Below are 20,348 nucleotides of genomic sequence, written 5' to 3'. Positions count from 1 at the left end.
AACTCTTCTTCTTGTTCTTCAAAGATTAAAGCATTGCATTAAAGCGCACATGTTTAACTAAATAGCAGCAGCAGAAAGAAAGAGACTCAGTCTTTACTAATCAGTTTTTTTGCAAAAATCAATTGGCAGTTCTTTTTATTATTTGGATCTCGCAATTGATTTCAAAAAGCCCAGCTTCCTGAGTAAATAAACTCCAAAAAGCTTTAATATTAAAAATCAATTAGAATAAACCGCTGATATTTCCACATTAGATGGACAACTAGTGCTACCTAAAAAACAGTTGAAGTTAAAAAAATAGGTTTGGAAGAACGATTAACGGAAAGCTTTATAAATGTGTCAGCAAGCAAGAAAAACACAGAAATGTTTGATCGAATTAACTAATAATTATGACTTTCATGTTTTTTATGTTATATTTGGGGACAAAAAAAAAAGAAAAACTGAACTGGTATTTGATGGATATGCCAGTTCAGTTTTCCAGGGCCCCATAAATTGTAGTTCCTTCCAGGACTTGTTCTTTGTTTCCATTTCTGGTCCATATTATATATTACCTTTAAATACCTTCAGTGCTGTGTTTTCTGTTGAGTGTAAGTAAAGCTCTGCAACGTTTCGTAAAAAGGGCTACTGTACCAAAAAGTGTTGAAGTCATTGGGTATGACCTTGATCTGAGCATTCTACAGCTGGTCCTCATCATAAGCCAGCTGGGAGTATTTAATTTAGACCCACTTTTCCATTTTAGATCAAAATTTCCCTTTAGAAAATTCACAAGAGGAGAAAAGGGAGGAGGGTAGGAGGCGACCTTGTCAGAAGTGAGGCTGATATGTCGGCAGCTAGTCTGAGGGGCCCGGAGACATGGATCCTCTCAGCCCTGGGTCCGATCTTTGATATTAAATAGGTGTGTAGTGAGAGTGTTTGCGTTGGCTGAGCTCCAGTAGGAGTCTGACCTGAATTGTGAGAGAGCAGGAGGCACTACGCGGGGGTAGTCCTCTGTCAGTGGCTGTCGCTGTCAGAGCGTATTCAGCTCGTTCTGAGTGGCTAAGAGGGGATGATGAGTAGAGCTCGCCGGTGATTGCGTTCAAAGAGAAACGCTCAGCCCTGGGACCTTAGAGAGAAGCAAAGTTTAACATTTAACAAGAGATGATAAGTGTAGGAGGGCGAAATACACAAACCTGAAGTGTTAAAATGAAGCCAACCATTTCTAATTTGGACATTAAATATGACAATTTATTATGGCCACAGTCTCTGTTGTTTTACTACAAATCGAACAGAATTTACATATATGCTTAAATGTGACGGACTAGTGAGGATGTGATGAGAATAGGTAGTTTTGTTTCATTTACAGTCTTATTAAAAAATATATTTTGACAAATATTAATGAAAAGTTAATTTATTTCAGTAACTCAATTGAGAAACATTATATTTCCGCGTATACCTAACAAAAACCCAACATTTAAGATTTGAACATTACATCAGATCAATAAAAAAATGTGTCAAGTGAAGTGGAAGCTATTATTTGTTAAAGTGTCATCTACTTCAATTTTCAGGCTGTACCTTGGGTCTCGTTCCTAGTCAACAGTACAAGCCAGGTTCACATAACCAGTCCCATCCTGATCTGTGCCCCTGATCACTGTTTAAGGTCACCAAGTGAGTGCTTTAAGCTTGAAACCCTGTTGTATCTATGTACGGGATGCAAATTTTGAAGGTGAGTATTTCTTGATTAACCGTTGTACTGAAAGAGTTGGCTAATAAAGAGCTGGCTTACAACACTTACTGTGAGCTGCCATTTGCAGCTAACTATGCTAACATTAGAATATGCTTCGTAGCGTCTAACTAGATTTTGGGCTGTGGTTCAATGGGAAGAGTGGTTGTCTTGCTGTCTGAAAAGTTGTGGTTTTGATTCCATCTTCCCCCTGCCACCTCCTGCTGTGTCCCTTGGCAAATCATTTAAGCCCAAGTTCTCTACAGATCTGAGAGTGATTGGGTGAATGAAACTCTAGTGTAAATCTCTTTGTGTTGTCAGTATGACTAGAAAAGTGTTATACTATATATATTTAGTCCATTTAGATTCTTTAAAACACAGTTAATGATTGGGGAAACATTTACTCTGTGTAAACAAAAAATTTGGGCTTCTTAGTTTTCTCAGATATAGTGTTAAAATCTCATCTTGTTCTTGGAAACCCAGTATTGTCTCTTCCTGTGAGCTGGATGAATTGTTACACCCCTACTAACTAGCCGACTAGCCTTTTATGCAAGTACAATAAATTAAAAAATACAGATGGTGAAAATAATTGAGTACATAGAAGAAACTATAAGATTGAAGAAAACAATTGTTCACCAACTGTGAGGAACAACATTCCGTAAAATGAAATAAATAAAAGCACTGATAAAACCAGTGATTTTTACTTCTCACAGCATACAGTATGAAACCAACACATTTTCGGTTGTGTTGTTTCATTTAATTTGTTAAAATACATTCAGTTTTGCACTTCAGGCTTTCAACACGTCCCAAAACCTGTATCAATACATACAATTGGAATATTCTGACATATCAAACTTTACATTTGGGTTGTTTCTCTTTTATTTCAATCTATATTATGTGTATGTATGCTATGAATGACTGTGTCTGTGTATATATATATATATATATATATATATATACATAAGTGTGTGTGTGTGTGTGTGTGTGTGTGCATGTATACAACTTTATATAATACTAATTAAATTTCGTTGTGCCTTTTTTGCACAATGACAATAAAGGGATTCTGAATCATTTTTCCAACACTCCAAGAAATTCAAGCAGCTGCATAGATGTTTCAAGTGTTATTTTATCACATTCCTCCTGGATGTGATAAAATAACATTGCATTTTTTGCATGCTTTTTTTGTTTCAAGAATCTTCACACATTCTCTACTGAGGACAAGCTGGGCCAGTGGTGGCAATCCAGCAGTGGATTATATATGTGTATTTTTAAAAATGAAATTTTTGTGATTTATATTTTTAACTTGATTATTGTACATTACTTTGGTCAGCCTTGCTGTTGTTTGTAAAGTGCTTTAAAGAAGAGTATGGTATGGCAAAAACTTGCTTTACAGTGGTCTTGCTAAGAAAAAAGAATAGAATAGAATAGAATAGAAATATCCTTTTTTGTCCCTAAGCAGGGAAATTCAGATGTATCAGCAACAAAATGAAAGGCAAATGGAAGCATGCAGAATCACACAAAGAGTTAAAATATAAAAACAAAAAAAAGAGTAAGAGACTTTACAGTAAGGGCAAGTTTACAACAAAAGAAAATAATACTGTACAGAAATGTGCAACTGAGTAGGGTAATTTAAACAATTTACAAAATGTAGGTAGTTCTAATGAAAGTAGTACTTTTTCTAAAATCTCAGTGTACCTTTCTGCTTTAATGTATCATATTTAACGTGTAAATAACTTTTCCATGGGCAGCTGATGCAAAATCCATACCTATCTATCATAAAGTTTGGCTGCTGAACCTGTTGCTAATAACAGGCTGGACAGTCCTTTTCTTCTTTGGCATAGAAAACACTGTGTCCATTTATTCCAAAAAGAAATCTGGAATACTGATTCCTCTAACCACAAACCACTTTTCCATTGTGCGAAGGTCAATCTAAGATTCATTTGCTCACTGAGAAGATGATGCTGCCTTTAGACAAGGTTAACACAAGGTTTGGCCATTGCACAACACAATGAAAGTTGAGAATGTAATTGCGTATCGTACTACGAGACGTTTTCCTAAACTTTCCCCATGCCCAGATGGCCGCACCAACAACTGACACATGATGGTACTTGATACAGTGCCATTTGAGGGATCAGAGATTGTCCAGTTTAAGCTCCCTCCCACCTTCTCCAAATGGAATTTGCCCAAATTCCTCCAGTATGCAAATCCCTTTGTTGGAGAAAACATCTCACACATTTGTTGGCAAACTGGAAATTCTCCCTTTTAATTTTTATTATTATAATAAGTATCACTTGTTGAAGGCATTTGGTTTTTTTTTTGGCTTTATTTATTCATTTATTTTTACCCTATTATTAAACCCAAACTTGTCACATTTCACCTTTTTGGAAGGTTTTACATGTGTTGAAGCAGAATCAAATGTGTAACTTAAAATTAAATGAACTTCACACAGTTCATGGATTTATTAAACACATTATGTAAACTTATTGTTCATACATAAATCACTGCACAGATGATTAACTATATATTATGCATAATGTACCTGACAAGGAGTAGACTATTGTGCCGTTCTCTCCTTCATCTGGGTCTTTGGCTTGCAGTGTTCCCAGCACAGTACCAACAGACTGACCTTCTGTCACCTATTGGTTAAAAGCAAACATAAGATTTTTTCCCTTTTTTGCCCATCCATTCCCCTGGTCTAATGACATCACCTGGATGATGATATTTTTGCCCAATTGACTGTGGATGAAAGCTGGGTTGTTGTCGTTGTCATCGAGTACAGTAATAAAGACAGTGCCTGTCGCAGAATGAGGGGGTGACCCTCCATCTTGTACCACCACCATCAGCTGATAACTTGACTGCTGCTCTCTGTCAAGAATCATCCTTGTACTGATTTCACCTGGGGAGGAAAGGGGATGGATGAAAGAGAGTTTATGCAGGAAGACTAACACAGTGGAATATTGATGAGAGACTTAGCAGTTAGCAAGCTTTTATCAATGACACTCAGGAGTAACAGACATACACAGCATGCAAATTTATGCATTCGCACACACACACACACACACACACACGCACACAGTCACATCTATGTGGATAAGGATTGGCAGGTGCTGTAGAGGCGCATAACTAAGCCATAGACTGATCATAAATCAGAGCATCAGTCTCTACTCCAAGATCAGCAAGCTCAATGGGCCAATTAGAGCCCAGAAAGATACTCTATGCTGCAGTAACTATTATCTTAACTTATTTATGACCATGATCAGGAGGCAACCCTCCTGTGTTCTCATCTTTAAAACATTACTCAAAACATTTTAGTTGACTAAACATTGTTTTTTCCCAAAGGAACTCAAAAAATTCACAACATTGAAAGAGCCATTTATTTCATTTCAGTTTTAACTTAGACTAAAAACGGCTGTAATATACAGGGGTTGGACAATGAAACTGAAAAACCTGTCATTTTAGTGTGGGAGGTTTCATGGCTAAATTGGACCAGCCTGGTAGCCAGTCTTCATCGATTGCACATTGCACCAGTAAGAGCATTGTGTGAAGGTTCAATTACCAGGGTAAGAGCACAGTTTTGCTCAAAATATTGAAATGCACACAACATTATGGGTGACATACCAGAGTTCAAAAGAGGACAAATTGTTGGTGCACGTCTTGCTGGCGCATCTGTGACCAAGACAGCAAGTCTTTGTGATGTATCAAGAGCCACGGTATCCAGGGTAATGTCAGCATACCACCAAGAAGGACCAACCACATCCAACAGGATTAACTGTGGACGCAAGAGGAAGCTGTCTGAAAGGGATGTTCGGGTGCTAACCCAGATTGTATCCAAAAAACATAAAACCACGGCTGCCCAAATCATGGCAGAATTAAATGTGCACCTCAACTCTCCTGTTTCCACCAGAACTGTCCGTCGGGAGCTCCACAGGGTTAATATACACGGCCGGGCTGCTATAGCCGAACCTTTGGTCACTCATGCCAATGCCAAACATTGGTTTCAATGGTGCAAGGAGCACAAATCTTGGGCTGTGGACAATGTGAAACATGTATTGTTCTCTGATGAGTCCACCTTTACTGTTTTCCCCACATCCGGGAGAGTTACGGTGTGGAGAAGCCCCAAAGAAGCGTACCACCCAGACTGTTGCATGCCCAGAGTAAAGCATAGGGGTGGATCAGTGATGGTTTGGGCTGCCATATCATGGCATTCCCTTGGCCCAATACTTGTGCTAGATTGGCGCGTCACTACCAAGGACTACCAAACCATTCTTGAGGACCATGTGCATCCAATGGTTCAAACATTGTATCCTGAAGACGGTGCCGTGTATCAGGATGACAATGCACCAATACACACAGCAAGACTGATGAAAGATTGGTTTGATGAACATGAAAGTGAAGTTGAACATCTCCCATGGCCTGCACAGTCACCAGATCTAAATATTATTGAGCCACTTTGGGGTGTTTTGGAGGAGCGAGTCAGGAAACGTTTTCCTCCACCAGTATCACATAGTGACCTGCCCACTATCCTGCAAGAAGAATGGCTTATAATCCCTCTGACCACTGTGCAGGACTTGTATATGTCATTCCCAAGACGAATTGACACTGTATTGGCCACAAAAGGAGGCCCTACATCATACTAATAAATTATTGTGGTCTAAAACCAGGTGTTTCAGTTTCATTGTCCAACCCCTGTATATACTGAACCAAATAAATGTTCTACATATTCAAGAATACACCTAACATTCTGTATTAGAACTAACTGTAAATTTTTTCTAGTTCATATTTTTTTTTTTTTTTTTATCACTGACTGATGTTTGCATCAATATACAGACTCCCCTTTTATATATCCTGAGGTAAACCCAAGCAATCCTCAGTTGTAGTTTAAACAGTCCTCTAATTGACTGCATAAGTTTTTTGCAAACCTGTGTTGGTGTTTATCTGGAAGTGGCGGTCAGTATGCATGAAGCGGTAGCTAAGGCGTCCATTGGACCCGCTGTCCCTGTCTGTGGCCAACATGTGACCAAAACCTGTTCCTGCAGGCAGATTCTCTCTCACAGCCATGAAAACTCTCTGCTGGGCGAGCTGTGGACCATTGTCATTCTCATCTGTCACAGATATGCGCACTGTGGCGCTCCCCGTTTTCTTTAACCCTCCGTGGGTCACACTGGCTAGCACTGTTAAAAGATACATGTCCTTCTGCTCCCTGTCTAGGGAACTCTTTACAAACAGCCAGCCACTGTCCGCAGCAATGCCGAATCCTGCAGCATCTCCATCTGGACGAAGGTGATAAATCAGCGGGCTCAGATGACCTGAGCCTGGGATCTCTCTGCTCATAGCTCTGACTTGCAGGAAGCGAGTGTTTATTGGCGTTCCTTCTTTTAGTTCCACTCGGTAGGTGAGAGTATCAAACACAGGACCCTGGTCATTCTCTGCTTGCACATGAACCACAAGCATAAGGGTGGCACTAAGCTGGGGCACGCCTTTATCTCTGGTAGTCACCAAGAGGTCATAACGGGGGTTAGTTTCATAGCACAAGCTCCCAACCAATCGAATCTCTCCAGTGCTGCGCTCTACGGTGAAAATCCTCTGGACTCCACTTGGAGAGGAAAGATCAAAGCTAAGCTGCCCATTGAATCCTGAGTCTCTGTCCTCTGCCTGAATCCGATATACCACTGTGCCCATTTCTGTGTTTTCTGGCAGCAGCAGGGACTCTGAGGATGAGGGCAAAAACACAGGAGGGTTGTCATTGATGTCTGCGATGCTGATGTGTACACGGGTCTGCCCAAATGCTGGAGGGTTGCCGCTGCGGGCCTGCACTTCTAAATCAAGAACTGGCTGGGCTTCATGATCCAGAGGCAGACTGGTCCTTAAGGCTCCAGTGTCAGAATCCACAGTGAAGTAACCTGCTGGGTCCCCAGAGCTTATTGTGTAAGCAATTCCCCTGGAATTGCCTGGGGAGAAAGAAAGACATCAAAACAACAACTGACTTTCAAGTTCTGATTGAATTATCCAACATGTAATACTGCAGCAGTGGCTGATTTCTGATAAGTGCTTGCCTCCATAGTCCTCACCTGTCTTACTGTTGGCCTGGACGATGCCTACCACTGTCCCACGCAGGGCATCCTCTGATACAGTAAAGTAGTACTGAGTATGTTCAAATACAGGTGGTGCCACCAATCCTGCCACCACACTAATGTTGACCATTGCATTGTCTAAGGCCAAGAAACCACCACCATCTTGAGCAGAGATAACCATGGGAATAACAGAGTTGGCTTTCCCATAGACCGACCGAGACAGGGAGATAACACCTACAAAATGGTTAAAAACAAAAGATTAATTTATATAGTTATAGGAAATTAAACCATGCGTTGGCATAAACAAGGAAGTCGTTTTTCCAACCTGTGTCTTTGTTGAGAGTAAAATATGGGGAGGCTCCTCCAGGTAATGTTTTGTAAGTAATTTTGCCATTCTCGCCTGAGTCTGGGTCATAGGCCATCACTCTGACAACAGATGTCCCAGGGGCACTCTGTGTGCTCAAACTAACAGCATAATTGAGTGGGTAGAAAGCGGGTCTGTTATCATTAATGTCAACCAGGTCCACCTTAACGTAGGCTACAGAACTCAGTCCACCCTGCAGAGGAAACAGAAAGATCTATTGTTACACATACACCAAACCATGAACAGAAAACCACTCAATTGAAAGCAGGATTCTGATCAGACTGTTACAAAACATACACCACATTAAATATTTTGTTAAGGGGCTCTAACCCCTTAATGCAAAGTTTAATGGTACATGCTTAAAATTATTCAACATCATTCACTGATTCAATTGGGGCTATTATACTCCCAAAACTAATTTTTATATTTCAGAACCCAAACTCAGATATTGTGTTGCTGCTTAGAGGCCATGTTGTGCAACAATGGCAGAAAACAGAAAAAGTAATTTATTCATAGACCATAAGGAAAGCAACAAAAACATCAGAAAATCTTCCAAAAATTACAACAAATTATAAAACAACAAACTGAATAACACTAACAGATTTACATACATGACTTGATGCAGACTTTTTGTATTCTCTATATGCTGTCGTATTGATTCTCATGCTTTGAAACTTTACAAAACAGTTTTTCTGTGCTGTGAAGCAGCACATTACTTTTACCTTACCTGCTGTAGAACTTCAATCCTAAAAATATTGTGCTTGCAAACATGATATTTATGAACCTTTAACCTGTAGTCAGGTTTGCAGAGAAGATGATGAATATTTATATGATAGATTATAGTTAAGTAGGTGTGCCATCAATTATTGTCCTGTGTGAAACACGCACATGTAAAGCTATTCCACTATGAGTGACCGAGCAGAACAGTATACTTAGTAGCTTATGAACTGAAAAAAATAAAAATGTAACCTTACAAAGTCGGGACTTCTGCCAAAGTGTGGAAATTTAAACCGATATCCACAGGATACCTTTATTTTTAAATAGCATCTAAAACAATAAAACAGTAAGTAATGATCCACAAAATAATTGTGAATCATTGAAATAAAACACATAAAACTGCACATTGGTGAGCATAAAATACAACCTACATGTCATACAATTAATTGTTTCTTCTGGAATAATAGTTGATCACATGATCAAGATTAATTAACTTGGCTGGACTGATGAGGTTTTAAAAACACTTTCAAGGTTTATTTTTGTTTTGCATGTTGTGGTTCTCTTTCCAAACAGTAGGAGTTCATTTTTGAAAATACAGCATGAATGACTGCCTTCTTGAAGCTCATTCGCAGATGTAATTTTCATCTTCAATCTTAATGGATCAAATTTGTATGATGCAAGCAGTTAACACATAGCAGATCCATCTAGAATTCATGCAAAAATTGCATTTTATTATGACTGCTCTACTGAAGTACTCGCACGGTCTGCGAATCACTATGAAACTCTTAATCCTAACATTTTTATTTTACATGTTCTGTTCTCAGTATCACAAAGGAACACTAATGGTAGCGCAATGCAATGCAACGCAAACTTGATGATGGTTAAAAGTTTCATAAAACAGCATAAACCTGCATCAACTACTATGACATTGTTGAGACAGGAGTTATATTAAAATGGTAGACTTCAACATGACTCAAATAAACAGATTTGTGAACGTACACATATTAATAGCTTCCTTTGGGAAAGGGAAATACTTCGTGATCCATGTTGGTTGTCTGTTTCTAAGACACCTGAGAATATTTCATTGGATTTTTCTTTGAAAAGAATACAATGCATGCATTTCACTTGGACCAGGTGGCAAAACCGAAGGAGGTGGCAGTCCAGCTTGTTAAAGTATTACTCCCTGACAGTTGAGGTATTTCTCCATCTGATTGCTTTAACATACCCATAGTCATTTTCCTTCATTTTAAACCTTTCCATCTTTAAGTATTTTTTGGCAGCCGGCGAACAGGATGGTTGAGCAAGCCTACCTACCATGGAGAGCTTTTCAGACTTTTACTTTTTACTTGGCAGTTGACTTCAGAGTTTTTTCTCCTTTTTTATTTTTTGCATTGCTGGTTCTGTCTTTGCTCTCCTGTCAGTAAAAAAGCATGGCTGCTGTGTTTATAGGATTACAATGTGACTCAGAGGATTCATATTAAGCATAATTTCAAAGGACAGTGGCTTACCCCGTCTACTGCAGTTACAGTAAAGTCGAAACTGTCCGGCCCTTGATCCCTGTCTAGTGCAGCGTTCGTGCAGATCTGGCCCGTCTGTTTGCCAATGGTAAACTGAGAGGGAACAGCACTGTTACTGCCAGAGCTGAAAGAGTAGGACACCGAGCCAAAGGAGCCACCATCTGCATCTGTCGCAGTCACCTACAGCAACGAAAACATATCAGTGGTTAAGGATTGCAAATCCTTGGCACATTAACATTAGCACATTTAAGCTACACTAAAATGGCAACATATTTAAAACATTTTAATATAGCAGGATGCAAGTGGGATGGCCAGTAAAAAACAGGAGCATGACACCAGGAGCCTTTGAAAGCATCTTTGGACACTCTCTGCCGTTTATGTAAGCCAAACAGGACTTTTGGCAGAATATGTGTCTGAGGAAAAGAACATTTTTGGCAGAATGTTGGTGGACTTCAACGGGCTCTCAGAGAAAACTGCCAACAGGAAATACAGCCTGCTTCATGCATGCATGAGTGGTGTCTTTCTGAAAGGGATGGCGATAGGGGTGGCTGGGCAAGTTACGATACATTATGAGTGGTTTTATTAATTCTGCACATCTACAGAGATGGAATCACTAGTTCACAAACTGTCAGCCAGGAAGTGGATTTAATTACTGCAGGATCTCCCAGGACAGCAAAAGGTAAACAGACCAATCAGATCAGGCCTCTGGGCATCGGTGGTGTAATTGTTAGCAAGTGTGGACTCTAGATTACTTCAGGGGTAAACCTCACAAGTTGATTAGATTTCACCTTCCTTCCATGTTTTATAAATGGAGCTTTTGAGGAAAACATTAATGGGAAGAAATGCTTGGGTGCTCCGGCTCTCGGTGGCACACTCGTCAAGAGCACTGCCAAGAAAAATAAGGCAACCCGTGCTTATCATCAAACGTTAACATTTATTTTGTATTTAAGATGGCGTTGGAATGACTGAGTAGTTGGAAATCATTCATTCGAGGTGATGAGTTTGGCTACACTCATTGAGCCTCCATCTCTTTCCTGAGCAGATGGCAGACGGGGGCTCAGCAGAGAGCATGGCCCACACTCTTGAATGTAACTCCTAACAGAGAGTGAGTGGTGTGTAGGAGTGAGAGAGTTGTAAAGCTGGCAGCAGCGCAACCCGAAGAGAAGAATAATAAACCACATGAGGAAAGAGGAAACCGAGCGCAATGCAAGAAGGCTACTCCATTTTTTAAGATGTAGGGAGGCTGCAGCTGACTTCAATATTTTATTGTATTTTGGAGAATGTGATTGTTTGTGTCCGTAGGTAATGGGAAGGGTATTTAAAAAAAAAACACACATGGGGGAGCATTTTAGTATTAATGCCTGAATCTTGATGAGACAGACAAGCCAGTACTTAGACAACAGTTTTTTACAAAGATGAGTCTGAAAACGCTGTCCTTTTTCATAGCAGACAATGAGCTATATGAGAATACTCCCATACGATAAATGGACCCTCCAAACACTGGACATACATCAACATATTTCACTGGCTCTTTCAGGTTGGCCAGTCCTTGCCTTTTTCAGACCAGATAATTCTGTTGGATACTCCATCATACTCCATCATAAGTTCTCACTGATTTCTAACACATAAAAAGCACACCTTCTAAAAACGTATCATTTATATTTTAAATTGAGGAATATTTTTAAGCTTATTACAAACAATTAAAAGTGATACCAAACAAGTTTAACTTCAGGCAAGACATTAGTGACTGCTGTGTAATTAAAAGTATTTGTGACTGTATTTGCAAGCATAGCTTCTTCCCCTTTGTTTAATATGCCTCTAAAAAAGACTATGAAGCAGTTTCCCTTAGCTCATCCCATCTTAGAAATGTAAGGGCTGAGAAAGATGATTCATCATTTCACTTTTTACCCATATTTTCACCTTGTTTGCATGGAAGACAATGTTGGTTTTTTCATTGTCTTTACAACAAAATTTTGCTCAAAGGATGAATTTTTAAAGAACCTACTGTACATGAAGTACATTAACACCTGAACGTTCTCCTAATTTCATACTAAAAGTTGAGCAGGGGAAAAAATACAAAGATTACCTATTTCCAGTTGGTCTTCTTTTAATAGTTTTTGCGATTTACTCTGAGGACAATTTTAGACATAAAGGTTTAAGCTATAAATTGTTTTTGCTTTAGAAATACTTGCCCACTATTCAGTTACAAACAAAAGTCAGTGAATGATTACAAAGGGTAAAAATGAAAGTAATTTTATGTTTTTCCAATAAGCAACAGCGTAGGTGATTTGGTTTTATGATTTAAAAAGCAGAAAACTATGTTTTCCATTAGTTTAGTGTTGAAGAAGCAAATTTAATATAAATCACTTAATAACTTTTGCATGAAGTACAAGTACATTTTCTGAAGCAGTTATTTTGGGTTCTGTTGAGACTAAAAGATCAGCTCTCGTATTTAGAGTTTAATAGCAGCATCTTAATGTCATCTTACTGGAACACTGAGAATTTCTCTGTCTAGGAGATAATCTGCCAACTACCCTTTTGAAAGCACACAAGGGGCCATAAGCAAATTAAAATAAGAATTAACATTTCCAAACCACAAAGTATAAGAGTGAGAGTGCAACTTGAAAATTAACCTCTGGCATTAAGATTTTTTCAGAAGATGTGATACAAAAATTAAGCATAAGTAAGAAAATCTAAGCAGATGAAACAGGATTTCATAAAGTCTTCATGTGATTAAGCGGAGTTTGCTAGAAATATCCAGGAGAGTATTATATGCTTACAGATACATCAAAACAATGTTTAAATTGTCAATAGTGGGCTAAAATCAGGATACATTAGGTCTAAATCTGAATGCACTTTTAGATGTCTAAATTAGGTCTAAACATAGACCACTAGTAAATCACCATTAGAAAAAAGCTAAAAACTCTGTGATCGAACACAGGAGCCCTAAATTACAAGTCCAGTGTCTTAACCAGTTGAACTACATGACCACACACCTGTCAAGGTCCAACAAATACAAATGTCCAGGGCTTTTATGCATTCCAGACATCGTTTTGTTGTCCCAGACATCGTTTTGTTGTCATTGTTGTACAATTGGCTGACTTTTTTGTTAACAAAAACCATTTTAACTTTATTCTTCATCTGCCTTAAAGATATTCTGCCAGTGCCACATGATCTCTATGTTATGAGGGTATCTCAATAAGTTCCCTTCAAAGGTTCAGAGGTGCTGTCGTAGTATGATGGTGTATTAGTTCTATATAGAAACAACAATTCATCCAGAAAAAGTCACAGTTTCCTTTTCTGATAACTCAACTTCATCTTAAATAATACCCAGAAAGCATTTTGTCCTCAGCCCGCACCCTGTAGACGCCCAATGTTTAGAAATAAATATTTTAGAGAAAAACACATTATGTATCCATCCTCCAGTTCCAATGAACTTGTGCGATTAATCACGAACACTTTCACAATTCAATTACCGGTATTGTAAATCAGACATTTATATTCACCCTCATCAACATGGAAAATCACCAGCAGGTTTCGAAAGGCTGGACGACTGCGTGATTAAGGGGACGCTCAAGTGAGAGCATCAATGAAGAGGCTGAAGTGAGTGACGAGATCCTGAGGCTGTTCAATTCGGACACTAAAGAACAGGAGTTTGATGATTTAGTGCGCAGGAAGAAGATGAAGAAGGCGATCAATGACTTTTGACCTGGTAGGCTGCAGTGTATATCAGTTAGGAGATATTGGAATGTTGTTCGTGCACTGTTCAGTGAAAAAGCATAAGCAACGAAATTTGTGTGTTACTGATAACGTACGTATATTTAAAGGTAGCTGTGTTACACCCACTGTCCGAAAAAAAGCATTTGTAATATACATTTGTTTATATTACCATACGGATTAAGTTAAAAGTTAAAAAATTCCTCATGTGTAACATCTTTCTGTGTAAATCATATTACAATGTGGGACACCCGCGGGTTAACATCCGGTGCGGCCTGTACAAGTACAAAATTGGTTTTCTTTCTAAAATTAGAGCATGCGGCTTTTAATCAGGTGCACTCTGTAATCCGAAATTTACGGTAGTTCTTTTGCAGTTCAGACTTGGCAATTAGAGAGCCATCATTAGCTCAGATGAATATTGAATTTACTCCTGATAAAGGAGTTAAAGTTATTTAGCTCAAAACCAAGACTACAACCATTGTCAAAGTAAACATTGCTGTTTAACTTGACATAGGTATGAAGACAGTTTCAATGTCCAAAAGAGTTCCTAATGCTTCCTTGGCACAGTATAGGTATTACACAAAGTGTGTTTTCACTGGATTAAATGTTTGAAAGCAGAAAGTAACCCTAGCTCATCTGCAGCAGCCAGAAGTATTCTCCCTACACTTCATGCCTGTGAGTGAGGCATGATGGGGCTGTCTTATCAGCGGGGAAAAGGCAATGTTTATTTAAGTCTTTCATAACTCAAGTTGGTGGAAATCTAAAGATAAGTGGGGTACTTCATGGTTGTAGAATCATATTCAAAGAACCTCCAGACAGGAATTTTTGATTGACTGTCCAATAAATAGAAGATGACTTTCAGCTCGCAGTACACCTCAACATGTTTTTCTATAATGTGTCTCAATGGAACAATGATCTGTAGGCTTTCAGTTTTTCTTTAGTTTTCGGGCCCATAAGGTAAGGCCGGTTCTTAAAATAGTTTTAAAAAAGGCCTGGATTATGGTGGATTTTGTCTTTTGATATGAATTTCATAAAGAAACTGTCACATTTGATGCCATTAATAAACCAATAGGACTTTTGCATTCCCGTTTCAGTGGAAAAAGCAACTACACTGCAGCATAACCTTATTTCCCTCATTTACTTCGCATGCACATGTCTAGTGAATGCACCTTAGATGTATGGGACAGACACAAACACAGGAAAAAAAGCGATTCCTCATTTCAGCCTCATGTCGACTGTGCAGCAAAATACCAGGAGCAGGTTAATTCTATGGTTGGATGACGTCAAAATAAAAACATTTCTTGAATTCACAGCAATGAGACAAAATACACAACACCGGTGAAGAAGAAAATTTTGTGATGCGACAAACCACTATAACAGCAGGACCACTGTAGTTCAAGACTAATCACAGTCAGCAAAACACTGATGATACACAGATCATTAAAAGACAGCAAGGACAAAGATGAAGGCGTAGGCTCAAGGAAATCAAACAAGTGGGTGAGTTGTAAAAGTCTGGAGTGAGAGATGCTTTGAGATGTCACAGCTGGTGTAAAGCCATGCTCACTCCTTCTCTGTCTTTTGTCCTGGCATCACTTCAGAAGAAAGCAGATGTGAAGAAAATCAGCCCAATGCCTCCCCTCAAGGCCTCTTTCACTACATGCTAAAGCAGGGGAGATGCGTGGCTCAGAAATGTTCAAAACCACACGAAAGAGCTGGTCAGAGACCACAATGTGCCGGTGGAAGGAAGAAGCCCACACAGCTGTTGACATATGTCAAAATAACACATGTTTGAAGCTCAAGCAGTATTGTTTGTATTCAGACCAACCATATGTGAAATATTTGGTTGGTTACAACAGGACATCAGGACATTGAATAAGAGTGTGATGTCAAATTTGCTCTGAGATGTTTGGGTCTACTTTGTGAAAAAAAGTTTCAGGTTGTGGTTAAAATTTAAAAGATGTAGAGCATAAAACATGACATATGTTACAGTACTACTCACCTTGATGCTGATGGAAGGCTCATTGACCACTTTTGCTACTTTTCATTTATGCTTTCTTAGCAAATATTGCTGCCATTCATTTTTAATTTTCTGTTCTCCGTTTGTTATTTCTATACAATGTACACCTGGCCTGGTACTTCTATGTTTGGCTGTGCAGCTTTCCTGGAAGAAACTGGGTTATTGACAAAGTACATTGTGTATTCTTTGTTTTTCATTCCATAGAAAGTAATCTGGGCCCAGCCCTTCTGTGCTTTTTCTGTGCCTGCTTCCTGTTGTTAAAACACTTGGTGATGGCAGCAGATAGTCGCTCATAATGAACCAGATTCTTATGGAGGTTACTTTCTGTTAAAAGGGAGTTGTCCCGTTCCACTGTTACTTCAGGCTTGCTCAGGATGAGAGATTACGGAAAAGTCAATCACTCAATGGAATTTGCTGGAGTTCCTTAGATAAATAACTTTATTCCCAATCGGCAATAAATTTGAATGCATTGTTCTTATGATTTCTGAATGTTTTAAGAGGCCATAATAGTTTTAGCTCCTCAAAGTCCTAAATGGGCCTAGATTTTTGTTACTAAGTCCTAAAATATAGTTAACCATGACTTAAATGTGTATATTCATTCTTTTATTTTAGAGATAACTGGCAGCATTCACTTGTTCTGAGATATAGAGCTGTGACTGAGGAATTCGGGTGTAATTATATGTTATATTATAATTGTATATATATATATACATTGTAATAACAAAACCATACCCCCACAATGCGGGTAAGCATTAAGCCCTATGAGGACTTTATCCCTAGAAATGTACTCTTTCCCGCAGACCTGTGAATAACTTCCAATCTGGAAACTGATTCCTATCTTAAACTTTTATGTTTAGGTGTTTAAAATTTAAACCTTTTTGTTATTTTATCCACTACCAGCTTCTACATCATGGTAATGTACAGTACATATTTAAAAAGATTTGGCTTGAAAAAGAAATTTCAATAATTAGCTAAAACCTGTTTTCAATAACTGAAGCGTACCATATAATGTATGATGGCTTTGAATATTTATGTAATTATGTAAATTTTGTGCCAAAGCACTAAAGTCATATTCCGGAGCTGTTTCGTTGTCCGATGAGCTAACCCCTCCCTCCTACTTCCCTATGTCTAAAGGGATTGCTCAATCCAGCTCTCCATCCAACGGGTCCGGACTTCCCTAAACCTGAAAGATCTTACTAAGCAGGTTTACTGAAAGTTCTGTTTAAGCTGGTGTCGGGAAATGACTCGCCTAGCCTCTGACAGCCTTCATACAAAAGTCTCGCCCTTCTTCAACTGGAGGTCTGGACGACTGAGTAGCCCACCGCAGTCATATTTGAATAATTATTGTATGGATTACACATAAGGATATAAGGATATTTATTGTAACTTTTATGGAGTTAACTTTGAGCAGTTACTAAATGTTGCATGGATTGCATGGAAAGATCTCACCTTATTTTGACACCTGGAAAATACCAATTTACTTTGACAAAGTAATATTTAACTTGTTGAGGTTATAAAATGAGTTCTGAAGGTAGATTATACTGGACTGTGTGTAATTGGACCTGGATCTTAAGAATTTTTAAAATACTAGCTGGTTCTGTGACCGTGGGACTTAAAATGTGCCCTGAGATGTCTGTCTACTTTGGACCAGAGTCTGATTATATGATAATTAAATATGATTAAATTTGTGCATTGAGCTGACATTTGTTGTGAGTTGGTGCTATATAAATTAAATGAACCCAAAGTCAGAACAGAAACCCCAATGTACTACAACAAAATCCAGTGGCATGCTTTTGAAAAGTGTTGCAGGAAAAAGTTAGAAACTTTCTGTTAACGTTATTAATACTTTTCAAATTTGACTCAGATCTTTTGGTTTTAATAATAGTCAGACTTTAAATAGGTTAAGAACCAGTTTAAACAACAGTTCATAGGAAGGGCAGGGATAATGCAAAACAGCATGATTTACCCCTGGGGACCATAAATATCCACAGTGAATTTCATGGAACCAGGACACAGCCAACTGTCAAGGATACCTTATCATTTGCATGTGTTGGAAGAGGCTAAATGTTGACCTAAACTGAAGTTCAAAGGGCCAAACATGGGGTCAGTGCACTGATGCACAGCACCAAGCTTACACTTCACTGATTTACTGAAATAATGCTGTTAGTTGGGGGTTGATCTCTCTTGCAAGGCATGCCAAGCAAATTCTATCAAAGAAGAAACATTCTGAAATCTGAAAAATCACAGTAACTATTTATTTCAGAGTAATATCCTTTAAAACAAATTACGTTGTAAGAAACCTCAATATCTATGCAAGGACAGCAGCACTGGCACAAATTACATATTGCAAAACGCAAAAACATCCGTCAGAATCCCTGCATGACTGTAACATAAACAATCTATTCCAAATTTAACAAGTTAATTCTCTGTGCATTTTGGTGAATTAGGGTATCCCCATGAAGCACAGTATAACTGTCAAAGTCAATAACTATCTTAATCACACAGAATTTTAAAAGACGTACCAGTTGCCAATTGTATCCTCCAGAACTCTTTCACTGTGAAAATAGGTTCCAACTGTCACAGTAATGATTTAAGCAGACATGAACTGCAGATGTACACTAATAAAATATGCCGCACATGCTGCAGGGTAAACATGACAACATTTAATACTTGTGGCTAAATGTTCACATCTTGACACAAAGTAGATGCTCAGTTAGACAGAGTAACATTTGGCTGCCTACAGAAAAGCTGTGCATAGCAACATGTACTTTTCACTGCAGCAGTTCCTACAGTCCATAGAACTGGATCAGTTGTTCCCCAGAATAAATTATGCTGCTTCCTGACAAAAACAGGAAAAAGAAATGTTTTAATATCAAGTCAACAATGGACCCCTGAAGTGGGATTTTACATCGTTATGTACAAGAAGTAACACATTTATGTAAACATGGAGAAAGCAGGTTAAGGATAACAGGTTAAAACGGTGTTCAGTCCAAAACTCTGGCAGCGGAACAAAAGTTTGGTAATATATAGTAACTTGCAGCTGCTCACTTGAGAAAGTATAAGATTTGCAGCTCTTCCCTGCCATACATTGTTCTCTGTAACCAGCACACTGCTGGAGAAAATCATAACAGAGTTTCTGTATTTCTTACCTCAGACAGAGTTCAAGTCAATGTGCTGAAGAACTACTTTTAAGTTGTCAAAGAAATTCTTTTTCTCTCCTTCTGCACATAAATCCCCTAATGTCTTGCCAACTTTAAGATCTTGACTATACAAACTCTTAGCTTTACAGTCAAAGTAAAACTAAAGGGCACCTTGTTTAAATGCTAGGGGTTTTCTTATTTCGTAAGTATCTACGATTTTCAAATTTACCTTTTTAGAGATTTTTCTACAATAACTGCATATTTGTATAATACATAACAGTAAAATTGGTGGTGTGTGTAGTTTTTGCAAACTTGAGGTTTGATTTAACAAATTTTAGGACATAGTAAAAGCAATAATATACTTTCTTTTTTGTATTAAGAAAAAAATCTAAAACAGCAAAATGCCTTTGAAAGACGGCACACTATAATCTATTTTCAGTATCAGTGATGTGTTAAAAATTAAGTCTGAGGAAGCACAAATATGTTACAAGCTACTTAGTAAGAAACTGTATTTTTCTGTGATATGTTGAGGCATGTGTGTGATTTATTAAGCCTGTGAGAGCAAGACTTTCAGCAAATAACAGGAAAAGTAGATGGAGTAAAGCAACGTTTCTTGGTTTTATCTGTTTGAGATTTCAAGCTTTTTCGGTTATGGTACATGGTGTATTTGGAAAATGTTGGAAGCCTTTAGGAATTCTCTGAGTTAAGGTAAAGGTCTATCATCTCTAAGGCAGGGTTCTCAAACTCAAATACACTCTGGGCAAAAAACAAAGACTTGGAAATAGTTGCAGGCCAGCCTTAAAACTTATTGGAAAAAATATATATGTATTATAACATCATATATAGATTGCTGGAGATAGGCACCAGCTTCCTGGCGACCCACTATGGAAGAAGCGTTAGAAAATAACTGACTGCCTGACTTCTTACAACTAAATTGGCCAAATTTGGATCACGGCCTGAATCAAACACAAATGCTCTAAGGAGTACACACAGAGGCTGCTGTTCTAGCACCGTTAGCTAAGTGCACTAATCACTAATATAAGACAGTGCTGAGCAAAAGGTTTTAAAATACTTGTTCAGTATCCATCCATCCATCCATCCACTACTCA

The 20,348-nt window shown here is 38.4% G+C and overlaps 1 protein-coding gene across 1 annotated transcript in view; it reads right to left on the bottom strand.

Annotated features, from left to right (window-relative positions):
• The window catches only part of LOC124884088 (protocadherin-16-like), a 114,536-nt gene that overhangs the window by 18,927 nt on the left and 75,261 nt on the right, over nt 1-20,348 (bottom strand). The window contains exons 3-9 of the mRNA XM_047391718.1: nt 10,357-10,545; nt 8,093-8,324; nt 7,765-8,001; nt 6,616-7,644; nt 4,405-4,592; nt 4,236-4,332; nt 942-1,099 (exon numbers count right to left, since the gene is read on the bottom strand). Of these exons, the coding sequence (XP_047247674.1) occupies nt 942-1,099; nt 4,236-4,332; nt 4,405-4,592; nt 6,616-7,644; nt 7,765-8,001; nt 8,093-8,324; nt 10,357-10,545 (2,130 nt within the window). The remainder of the gene's footprint in view (nt 1-941; nt 1,100-4,235; nt 4,333-4,404; nt 4,593-6,615; nt 7,645-7,764; nt 8,002-8,092; nt 8,325-10,356; nt 10,546-20,348) is intronic.

This window comes from Girardinichthys multiradiatus, chromosome 18 (genome assembly GCF_021462225.1).
Source record: "Girardinichthys multiradiatus isolate DD_20200921_A chromosome 18, DD_fGirMul_XY1, whole genome shotgun sequence".
NCBI classification, from domain to species: domain Eukaryota; kingdom Metazoa; phylum Chordata; class Actinopteri; order Cyprinodontiformes; family Goodeidae; genus Girardinichthys; species Girardinichthys multiradiatus.
The sequence above is the reverse complement of the archived record's forward strand: the minus strand, read 5'-3'. Positions and strand labels throughout refer to the sequence as shown.